The 12,325-nt window shown below is 43.9% G+C and overlaps 1 protein-coding gene across 1 annotated transcript; it reads right to left on the bottom strand.

Moving 5' to 3' along the window:
* Positions 1-280: 280 nt before the first annotated feature.
* On the bottom strand, positions 281-2,413 carry TMEM229A (transmembrane protein 229A). Its single transcript, XM_050785065.1, has one exon. It carries the CDS (start codon positions 2,347-2,349, stop codon positions 1,204-1,206), a length of 1,146 nt encoding a protein of 381 aa, XP_050641022.1. The 5' UTR covers positions 2,350-2,413; the 3' UTR covers positions 281-1,203.
* Between the last annotated feature and the right edge of the window lie 9,912 nt (positions 2,414-12,325).

Genomic DNA, 12,325 nt, shown 5'->3' with positions numbered 1-12,325 from the left:
AGCTGCATTGAATTCTACTCTTTTATAAATGTAATAAAACAGCAAACAACATCAAAATACATTATTAATTAGGCATGATTTCTTAAAATGGTTTACATCATCTCATTTAACTTCAGAGCTTGCAGACGTTAATAGTAAGTCACCACAAAGCTACGACTGATTTATAATGCACATTACCACATCAAGCCTGGCCCAAGGACTCTGGGCCCAGAAGGAAAAAGAGCCACGGCAGAAATATGCTGAAAACATATCTGTATTCACAGGAAACAATTAGGCTTAATGTAATTAAAGTGAACATTCAGGTTCATTTTATTCAAAGGTAATGTTCTGCCCTTGAAGTTCCATGTAGAAAAGGGTCCTTGGAGTTAGAACACTGTGGAAGGTGATATAATTTCACTTGGCCCTTGGCTATGTAAGGTAAACATTTTACATTATTGCACAGTAACAAAAATGTACAGCCATAGATAACACAGGATCTGATCAACGTTAACACACCTGGTGTTTAAGGCTTACCCACATTGGAAAGCAATCATTTCCAGGATGGAGATCAAATATCTTAACACAGTGTCACCTGTCTGAGTTACTAGAAAAGATCTCATTTAAAAATCTGTTCATAGAACGTGCTTTCGCATTTTTCAGCCTCTTTTCACCTTGTGTGCTAGATGGAGGCACTTTAAGAGCTATTAACTGTAGTTTCAAGAGTACAAGACATTGAGTTTCTTCAGTCATTGGTAAATATGGCAAGGATTTAAAATGAAATTAGATTAAAAAGAAAGTAAACAAATCATTGAATCAGAAAATTTAGCCAAATCTTGTAAAAATCACTGGTCTCTGATTTAAAGATCCTCCCCCCCCGCAAAAAAAAATTAGTAGTTATCACTCATCTATGGCCAGATGGGTAAACACTACTACACCATTCTGATGTTAAGGTATAACGGTTTTGCTGTTTGGGCTTGTAAACGTTTTAAAACATTGGCGAATTAAGTACTTTGAATTATGTTTCGAGTAATGTTTCAAAGTATATTATACACGGGTTTCAAATAGAAAAACTAAAAGGTGGAATAAAACATTTTGGAAGATTTAATAAAGTGTATAAAAATTAAAGGACTAAAAAACCCACTTCATTTTAAATGTGTAAAAATAAATCGCATCCATTCGTGGGAATCCAATGACTTTTTCCTTTTCTTTCTTTCTTTTTTGGTTTTAGTTACTTGGTACGTACTGCACCCTCCACAACACGTTGGAAATTAGGTCCTGGTACACACTAAGGAATATCCAGCCAGGTAAATACATCAGGGTGATGAGGCCCATGAAATTGAGCGGGTAGTGAGAATAGTCCCAGGAACAAGCCCCGCATGTGCGGAGTCCCAGACCCCAGGAAAGCTCCCACACGTAGATGAAGATCACGTAGATGGGCACCCGCTTCCAAGTGCCCCAACCGCGGCTGTAGTGGAGATGGAAGTAGAGTTTTTCCACCACGAAACTGCAGCTGCCATACATAAAGAAGGACCAGAGCGACGTGTGGCCGCTGGTTGTTCCGTCCCCCTGCCCCAGTACGTTGAAGAAGAAGGTGAAGAAGATCTCATCCAGAAAGCCGTGCATTCCGAAGAAAAGAAAGCGGGGTAGGTCGGGCAGCCCCTGGCTAGGGGCTCCCCCGGCGCCCCTGGGGCCACGGGGTCGTCGCCGCCGGACTCCGGTCGCAGTAGGGACCCGGGCGCCCGGAGCGACGGGGAGCGCGCCCCTCCGCTGCTGCTGCTGCTGCTGCTGTTGCTGTTGCTGCTGCCGCCGCCGCCTCTGTCGCCCGTACCGCAAGCGCAGGAAGCGCTTCAGGAACACTTGGCAGTGGTAAAGCGCCAGTACGTACTGCAGCGCCAGGTCCAGCGCCCCTGGCGCCACCGCGCCCCCGGCCCCGCCGCCCAGGCTGAGTAGTAGCGCCTGGCCCGCTAGGGTCTGCAGACCCACGTGGGCCGAGGGGTAGAGGAGGAAATTGAAGACGAAGGCGCTGGGACAGCGCCGCTGCTGCAGGTAGACCTTCTCCAGGGCGAAATGGGTGAGCGAGTGCAGCAGGCAGCTGTAGGGCGAGGAGAAGCCTAGCATCCGCAGGTCCGGGCTGCGGGCGAAGCGCCGGGCCGAGGACACCAGCACGTCCAGAGTGATCCCGTGCATCCCGTAGAAGTAGAGGCGCATCCAGGCGGGCAGCGTGGCGCTCTCAGCCGGCGCTTCAGCAGTGGACAGCAGCTCGGGGCAGCCGGCTGCCGCTTCGCTTCCTGGCCCGCCCGGGGCCCCCGGACGCCGCGCCGCGCCGCCCCTCAGTGCGGGGCCCTCGCTGTCCACGTCGCTCCCCGCCATGGGCTCGGAGGCTGCCCGAACGCCCGAGGCTGCACCGCCGCCGCTGCCGGCTGCGCGGAGCTGCAGGGCCGAGCGGCCGAGCCCCGCGCCTTCTCCTGGCCGCTGCTGGTCCCCGGGGGGCGCGCAGGGAGCTCCGTCCCGGCCGCCGTCCCGCTGCAGCGGGGGCTGGTGCACTCAGGTGACGCGCGGGCCGCCCGACTAGCGGAATCCCCCCGCCGTGGCCCCGCTGCACCCTCCCTTCTAGTCCCGGGCGAGGTGCCACCCGCCCGAGCCCGCTCTAGCTCTCACCCTGAGCGGCCTAACGGGCACCGCGGCCCAGTCAGGGGAGGCGGCGCCGGGGCTGTGAGGGAAAATGCAGAAGCTTGTGCAAGCCCCATCCTCTCCGCTGCTCAGCCCCGCGCCTCCGCCGCAGGCTCTGGGAACGTAACGCGAGCAGCGGCGGCCCTGCCCCCGCCCTGCCAATGCCTGCCTCGACCTCTCTCGCCTTCGCAGGCCGCCCCCATGCGCCTGCCCGCCCGCCCGCCGCACCGAGTCCCACAGGGTCTGCTTGGTAAGGCCTGGCCCTTCTTCCTCCTCGTGCGCCCGCTCAACACAGGGGCTCCGGCCGTGCGTGGGGCGCTTGCTGGGCGGAGGCACTGAGTGGAGAAATACCTAACAGGTGTGACTGCAAGTTGATGGGCATTCCCTGCATCGCGGCAATCAGGGCCAGGGCCTGGCTGGCAGAGAAGAATGGCCGGGTGCCACGGGCCAGAGGCTGGGCTCAAGACCAAAATATGGTGCTGTATACTTAATGTTCTTATTCAAAGCCAGCTGTGTCCCAGTCATGGAGAATAAACTCAAGACTCCACGCCTGCCCTCCCCTGCGTTACCCTCCATCTAAATTGCTGCCGCGGGGCCTGATCCACTTTTCCAATCTATTTCTTGGCCCATCTTCTTTCCTGGGTTTACTCAAGGCCAAGGACAGAGATTCGACGTCCCCCAGAATTTATAAAATGATTTCAGGCCAGCTGGGTTGGGTTGCGGTGTGAAGAGGAAATGCTTTGTTCTAGCTACTGTGGGGTCTCAGGTGGAGAATAGTACCTCGTCCTGGCACACTCTGCTGCTAGGTTCTTCTTTAGGCAGAACTAGGTCATCTCAGAAATGGAGAGTGACATAAAGGGCTAGGGTTTATCTTTTTCTATCTTTTCCCTCCCTCCCTTCCCCTCTCCCCTCTTCTCCCCTCCATCATTCCCTCCCTCCCTCCCTCCCTCCCTCCCTCCCTTCCTTCCTTCCTTCCTTCCTTCCTTCCTTCCTTCCTTCCTTCCTTCCTTCCTTCCTTCCTTCCTTCCTTCCTTCCTTCGTGGAGAGGGTGGAAGGGGTTCAGAATGTTGGTGTATCGGTTCCACCATTCTCTCCAATTTTGAATCAGTCTTGGAATTGGAAAGAGCCTCGGGATGAATTATACCGATTACCTCCCTGTTTCTCCTCCTTCCCCCAAAATTCATGTGCGGATAGATAACAGTTCTCTGTTAGAGTTTAGATCCTCCCTTGATGAAAGACTTTCTGGGGATTTTTTTTTTTCCTTCTGGCGAATAGACATAATGAGGCTGATCCTCTATTTCTAAGGCAACCTCCTCCTCACGCTGTCTCCTTGCCTATTTCAGCCCCTCACGTTCCAATCTGTGGTAGCTAAGTTGACTGTGAATTAAGAGAGACATTTTCATATCAGGGACAAGAATGTTAGGAAGTTTTCATGTCAGGGACAGAAATGTCAGGTAGCAGGTTCATCAAACTTGTTGCGAAACAGGTTTGAGCTAGTCGCCCAAGTGCCTGAGCAAATACAATGAAGGGGAATAATGTAAACATTTTTTGTGAGCACCTTGCTATGCTTACACTGGGAAAATAAAGGGTTATAAGATGCTGTCTTTAAGAGGTGTGTAATCTAGTTAAAATGATAATTATTATGCCTGCATAAAGCCTACTTATGATTATTGATAACTAATCGTGATCATCTAATAGTACATACTAGATGTTTGTACTACTAGATTAATGCTTATTTTGAGTTTTTATTTCATTAAATAAACTCAATCCTGGGCCCAATTTATCAGATACTACAAACAAATGCACTCTTTCTCCATAACTGCTGTTTAGACAAGGGAAAGCACTTCGTCATAATACCATAAATGTAGCCATTCAAACATGTATATGCTAACTTGCTATATTAAACCTGAATTATTTTTAAATAGCAAATTAAACTTCAAGGGTCCAAGTCTTCTATTTATTCTAAGTTTTCTTAAGGATGCAAGGAAAATCTTGAAAATCTGTAGTCCAGCCTAGAATTCATCCCAGGGAGTGTAGGAAAATCTTTTGGATTAAAAAAAAAAATTAGAGCTTTCATTTCTGTATTTTTAATTTCAGCATTTAAAAATTTCTATTTTGTATACCTTATATATTTTATAAATTACACAGTATAACAGAACATGTATAAAGTTTATGTGTGTGTATGTATATATGTGTGTGTGTGTGTATATATATATGTGTGTGTGTGAAACATTAAATTTTTTAATGAGGAGTATCCAATAAAAGGTTTGTTCTCACTACTATCCTCACAGTAGTTCTCTATCAAGTAGGTTAGACTACTAAAAATCTTCTCATTCTTTTTGGTCTTTTTCTAAAATGGTTTTCCATTTTTCTTAGGAGAAATCATGCAAAATATAAATGAACAGTTAGAAAAGCATAGTAGAAAGTGCAGCTATGATCTGTTATTCTCTCCATGTTTCTTTTATATTTTCATTGTGGCCTCTTCTTAGACCATTTCAGAATGTGAGTGAAACTAACTTAAAAAAAGTAAACAAACAAACAAAAAAACTAGGCAGAAGACAAAGTATAAGAAAAAATGCTCATGGTATATATCACCTTTAATTCTTTTTTTGGTCTCATTTAAATAATCAGTATTCTGTGCCATTCTTACCCCAGCAGTGATGCCAACCTTTATTTTTGTTTTATCATCACATTGTTCCTTTTGTTTTACATGCTTCATTGCTATATATCTAAAACTATTCTTCATTTTAAAATTGCAGGATAGCTTTGGTGATCAATGATCATTTTATAATTAAAAATCCTCACATTAGAGTCTCTATGAACATAAAAAGATTAAAAGCCAGTCTTGCTGGTCTTTGCTGCTGTATGCTATCAGGACAAAAGGAAAACCTTCCTCTTTGCTCTGTGAATGTTCACTGAAAATCATAGACAAGAGACAGATTAATTGGAGAAAAGGCGTACAAATTAATGTGTACATGGGGGCCCTCAGAGTGAAGACCTGAAGATACAGAGGGAACTATCTATTCTTTTGCTTAGGTTCAACAAAGTATGGACAGTTGTGTCCGTACATTTTGTCCAAATGTGATTGGACAAAAGAGTATGATCTAAGGCTAATAGACTGAGTGAGGAAAACTCAGCAAGTCCTTTCTGTGGAGAATCTTCTTGGCCTCCCTGAGCATGCATTCCCTTCTTCTGGGTATGAGGCAGGACACTCTCTGGAATGGGGATCTTATGACCATAGCCAAAGAAAGGTAGGTTGGATAACTTCTTGATGACCAGTTTTTACACAGAAAGGCAGAGGGAAAGTTAGAATAATAGTTTTAGGTTTTTGGCTGGCTTTGAGGAAAAGGGGTTTTGGTGTCTATGACCTGCTTCAGGGAAGAGGGATGCTAGTTGCTGTGGCTAGCCTGGTGGGGAATGGGACTGAGAGATAGAGGGCAGGAGAAGGTCAGAGAAAAACTTTTGTTTCTCAGGTTGCTTCTGAGGCTTTCATTGTGGGGTCTTGTTTTGTGAGTCCCAACGTTGCATTAGATTGCAAAGGTACATCTGTAAACCCAGCAACTTTGGGAGTTGGTGGATATGAGGATAAAGGGAGTTTAAATGTAAGAAACAGGAAACAACAATGAAACCGCATCACTGAGATTCCTTAGGTCTGGGGGCAGTCATTCAAATAATACTTTGGGACGTTTTTCATCTGTGGGAAACACAGGCGTCTTTGACCTCAGGGACTAAGAAGCTGTTTGGAAAACCATCTCTATAATGGTATAATAGTTCCTGTGGCATAAATACTGACTGGCCAAGTTGGCTATAAACTGGTACAACCCCTGGAACAGGGGTCATCAGTGTGACCAAGGAGAAATTTGAGAATTAGTACAAGGGCCCTTTGGAGGCTCACAATCATCTTTAATGAATTGTTGCCTGGTGGCCATAGGTTCAAGGTTGTCTTTTAGATATATGGCAAGCCTGAGATCTTTCATTGCATACCAGAAGAACAGAAGGCAGGTGCATGGATAACACAACATTAAGAAGACAGCTAAAGGGAAGTTCAATTGGGTGAGACATGAATATAGTGATAGAGAAAACAGCAGTCCTGTTAGCAGTAGATACACAAACCTACAAATCTTTCTTTTTCTTTTTCTTTTTTTTTTTTTTTTGACAGAGTCTTTCTGTCTCCCTGTGCCTCCCAGGCTGGAGTGCAGTAATGCCATCTTGGCTTACTACAGCCTTGACCTCCCGAACTCAAATGATCCTCCTACCTTGTCCTGCCAAGTAGCTGGGACTACAAGCATATGCCACCACACCTGGCTATTTTTTTATTTTTTATTTTTTATTTTTTATGGAGACAGGGTCTCCCTATGTTGCCCATGCTAGTCTAGAAGTCCTGAACTCAAGTGATCCTCCCACCTTGCCATCTCAAAGTACTGGTATTACAGGTGTGAGCCACTGTGCCCAGCCTCAGCCTTTCTTATTAAGAATAAAATTACACACACATGCTTATCTCTCATACACTGTAATCATCAAACTAAGAAGGAAGACATCTATCCAAGAAGGCTTTCAAAACACCACCTAAGTAACTAATTGATAAGGCAAAGCTAAGTTTGTGGCTTAACATGGTCAGGGAGCTCTCTACCTTGACAAAGTTTTAATAGCATCTTGGAAATGGAGGGTGAAGTTGGGCTATTTATGAGGTTTTTGATGCCTGGTTTAAGATGGGTTTTTCAATATGAGGGCTTGATGAGAATTGGGTAATGATTATGATATATTGGTTTATAATTGGTGGATACAGCAAGGACAGGGTTTTTTTTTTTTTTTTTTTTTTTTTTTTTTTTTTTTTTTAGATGAAGTTTTGCTCTTTTCTCCCAGGCTGGAGTGCAATGGCGCAATCTTGGCTCACTGCAACCTCTGCCTAATGGGTTCAAGCGATTCTTCTGCCTCAGCCTCCTGAGTAGTTGGGATTACAGGCACCCGCCACTGTGTGCAGATAATTTTTGTATTTTTAGTAGAGATAGAGTTTCACCACATTGGCCAGGCTGGTCTCGAACTCCTGACCTCAGGTGATCCACCCGCCTCGACCTCCCAAAGTGCTGGGATTACAGGTGTGAGCCACTGTGCCCAGCCAAGGACAGGGTTTTGAGGTGAGAATTTCAAAACTTTTATCTCCCTGGGCCAGGGCTTCTTGTAATAACAGTACAGTTGTAGTATTACAAGAATAATATTTCATGGATGATTACATGAAGCCCTGCCCCAAGGAAATAAAGACACTGTAATAGTAAAGTCATGTTGAAGAAGAGGGTCAGATTGTAAAGTAACATTCATGTAGACAATAAGCTGTGTGGGTGTAGGTGGTTTCAGATTTGCACAATCTAAGTCGACACCAGTTTGGAATTCAAGAGGAGAATAATTTGAGTAAGAACAGGAAAAGATAATTAAGAAGTTGGACTGACACTTTGAGTTTACCTAAAATAATATTCATTCCGGTGTGTGTGGTAGAGGGAATGACAAAGAGAGGTTTACTGACTGCAATAAAACCATACCTGCTAAAGATATAAAATGTTTGTATGCTTATATTTATAGTTTCATTTATTTTACTTACATCGTCTTTTTAAATTTCTTCTGTTATATACTAAAGTTGCAAATTAAAGAATTAATTTAAAGAATTTAAAGTTTCAAATTAAAGTTATGTTGCTTAAACATCAGGGAGGGCAAATGGACTGTCAGGAGGAGACTATTAGTGCTCGTGGTTAAATGCAGAAATATTATACAGGAGCATGTAAACTTTTTTGGATATGACACTGTTAGGGGATCATCTTGGAAATCTGCCCCATTGTTCCTATTGTATATCTTTACAAAGCTCTTCTTTTTACCATACTCCTTTTATTTCTTCTTCTGATAATTAATGGGGAGGCATGTTGATATCAGGGGTTTCCTTCCTTTTCCTTTTGTACCTTTTCCTCATGACTTCTTGTGCCCTTATAAAATTATTAATTTTTAACTTCATGCCTTCTCTTATGTTTCTCTTCTGTCCCTGGAATTTCTTGGAGCTCCTATTTTTCACCAGGAAACATTGCTTGCGTTGAGGGTTATTTCTGAGATTTCATGGAGAGGGGCTTCTAGGGAACAGATATTGAATAAATTATTTTCATTCATAGAGATTAAGAAAATGAAAGGTAATGAGTTGCTTTGGAAGAGTTTGCTTAAAAAAAAATTCACCTTGAGCAAAATTCAGATCGGAGCATTCTCTTTGTATAATTTCTGCCTGCCTGCCAGTGCCTCACCCTGAGTCTGCCAGGGAGATTATTTTCCCCATCCCAGTCAATTCCATTAAGTTTTCAAAGGAAGTAGCTTATTTGGAATAATGATGCTTTCTTACATTAGGGGTTTACTGGTAGCATAGAAGCTTTGTGAAGAGAGACTTTCACAGTTAATAGATACCACTTATTTGAATATCTACATATAGCTGTGCACTTCACATTAGTAATTCATATAACTGTTCTCTCTCTCCCTTTAAAGATGTTGAAACTGAGGCTCAGAAAAATTACTTGCCCGAAGTCTTATAGCTAATAAATCTAAAGCCGAAGCTTATGAAGCCATTTCCACTTGACACCAAAGCTTTCTGTGCTGTATTATGCTACCTCTTCACATCATATTGAAGTCATCTTGAATGAGTTGTAGAGGCATATTTGATAAGAAAAGAAATCAATTCTGTTTATAGTTATTCTAGGGTGCACTAACTTACTAACTTACCCCCAGCTCCTCCCCAGTCCCTCCCTTTCTTTTGTTATCATGAATTTATTTTATTTTATTTTATTTTATTTTATTTTATTTTATTTTATTTTATTTTATTTTAGAGATGGAGTCTCACTCTGTCACTCAGGCTGGACTGCAGTGGCATGATCTCGGCTCACCACAACCTCCGTCTCCTGGGTTCAGATGATTCTCCTCCCTCAGCCTCCCGAGTAGCTGGGACTACAGGTGCGTGCCACCATGCCTGGCTAATTATTTTTTGTATTTTTGGTAGAGATAGGGTTTCACCATGTTAGTCAGGATGGTCTCAATCTCCTGACCTTGTGATCCACCCATCTTGGCCTCCCAAAGTGCTGGGATTACAGGCGTGAGTCACCACACCCAGCTCATGCATTTTGTATTAATCAACAATATACGTAGTCATTTCATATTGTTTTCTGCACATTTACTTATTTTATTCCCTCCTTCCTTCTGGGTTTCTTCATAAAATAGTACATGGCTATGTGGAAGGGGTTGCTGTCTGCTACCAATGTGAGAATAAAAGATGTTGGAAATTAGATAATATGAAAATGAGTATGTAATGCAACACGTATTCCTGTCAACTATTGGTACCTGTTACTAGATAAGGAAGTTAAGCAAAACCATACCCTGCTGTTCCAGTTGTTAACACTCCTATTCATGGTTATCATCATTTGAGAAAGCTTGGCTGGGTTCAGTGCAGTGTCTTAAATACATTTGCATATGCTCTTCTATTTAACAGTCCATTTGTACCTGCTGAATCCCCAAAACATGTTAATATTTTCTGTATAGAAAAAGTATACAAGTAACTAAACATGATTGCTAATCTGGAGACGCTGGAAAAGATCCACCCAATTTTTCAAAGCCTCATCTGGCAGTGAGGTGTGATGGCAGGCAGATAAAGGTAATTGAACAAACACTTCAGTCAAAAATACAGTTTATGATATGGAAATGAAGCCTCATGAATTTTTGGACCCTGTCTTGTTTCTCACATTTATTAAGCCTCTACTGCATTCTAGTTATTCTGATGTGAACTGAAGATACAAAGCTGAGTACGTGGATCTTGCCTTCACTGAAATCACAGTTTAGGCTGATGTGTTGATTTTTTAATCATTATGAGCAAGATAAGTCTGGATAGAGAGAGATGTATGCAGCACAGTAGGTGTGCAGCTCTGGGGGGATCTGATTTGATGCCAGCATGCAAGGACTGCCAAGTCCCATTCTCATAAACGGGCCCAACAACCGACGTCATTAATACACAGAGCAGAACAGAGCACTCGAGGTTGGTTGTCAATCTTACCCCGGTCTCTTGTCTCATAGTCTGCTGTGGAGGTAGGTAGATAGGTAGGGCCAGTGGCATTTGTTTGCTGCTTCAAGTGGAACTACATTAACACCATCATGAAATATCTTTCTTCTGACACTACTGTGGTATGAAATCCAATCTTCTCTGGAGGCTGATTTATTTTATTTTATTTTGTTTTTATTTTTTTGAGACAAAGTCTCACTCTCTCGCCTAGGCTGGAGTGCAATGGCACGATCTCGGCTCACTGCAACCTCTGCCTCCTGGGTTCACGCAATTCTCCTGCCTTAGCCTCCTGAGTAGCTGGGATTACAGGTGCCTGCCGCCACGCCCAGCTAATTTTTGTATTTTTTTTTTTGAGACGGAGTCTAGCTCTGTTGCCCAGGCTGGAGTGCAGTGGCCGGATCTCAGCTCACTGCAAGCCCCGCCTCCCGGGTTCACGCCATTCTCCTGCCTCAGCCTCCCGAGTAGCTGGGAGTACAGGCGCCGGCCACCTCGCCCGGCTAATTTTTTTTTGTATTTTAGTAGCACGGGGTTTCACCATGTTAGCCAGGATGGTCTCGATCAGCTGAACTCGTGATCCGCCCGTCTCGGCCTCCCAAAGTGCTGGGATTACAGGCTTATTTTTAATAGAGACAGGGTTTCATCATGTTGGTCAGGCTGACCTCCAACTCCTGACCTCAAGTGATCCACCTGCCTTGGCTTCCCAAAGTGCTGGGATTATAGTGGAGGCTGATTTTATGGTAAAACTTAATGAATCACCAGGAATAAAAATAATATATTTTATAGTTTAACACCTAGTTACTGCATTTCTTAATTGTTTTAGTCATTTTCTCATTTTATCCTCAATCTTGTGATGACAGGGCTATTTTTATAATTCATACTTATCCGGTAAAGCCAGAAAATGTGGCTTACTAAAGTACACATGCACTGTTAGTGGCAGAGTTGTCTCTTATTTAAAATCCAGAAGCTCCTTCCGACCACAGTGCCTCTGTGAAAAAAAGTCTTCTGCCCAGTGAAGTGTTGTAAGTGCCCACGTTGGCTGCATGAAAGGAGCCCACTGATCAGGGTTGGCTTAATCTGTTGAGGCTGCTGTAACAAAGTACCATAAACTGGGTGGCTTATCAACAACAGAAATGTTATTTCTCGCAATTCTGGAGTCTGGGAGTTCCAAGGGCAAAGCAGCGTCGGATTTGGTATCCAGTGAGATCCCATTTCCTGGTTCGTAGATGGCACCTTCTAGCTGTGTCCTCAGATGCTGAAATGGGCTAGGGATCTCTCTGCGGTCGGATTTATAAGGGAACTAGTCTTAAACCTCATCTAATCACTTCCTATAGACCCCACCTTCTAATACCATCACCTTGGGGGTTAGGATTTCAGCATATAAATTTTAATGGGACACAAATATACAGACCATAGCAAGGGCTCACAGAAGAGGAGGGTTTTTTTTTAACTTAAATTTCAGAAGACAGGTGAAGGAAGGTTGAGTCAGTCTTACTGGCCCACAGCCTGGATTTCTTAGACCCTCAGGTGAGGGTGTAGCTCTTGCAGCTCAGTGTACTCATTGCCCTCCTTAGCTGAGTTACTGGCTCTATTTCCAGCCACCTAGTAATT

Source organism: Macaca thibetana, chromosome 3, assembly GCF_024542745.1.
Source record: "Macaca thibetana thibetana isolate TM-01 chromosome 3, ASM2454274v1, whole genome shotgun sequence".
NCBI lineage: Eukaryota > Metazoa > Chordata > Mammalia > Primates > Cercopithecidae > Macaca > Macaca thibetana.
Note: the sequence above shows the minus strand (reverse complement) of the source record. Positions and strands in the feature narration are given on the sequence as shown.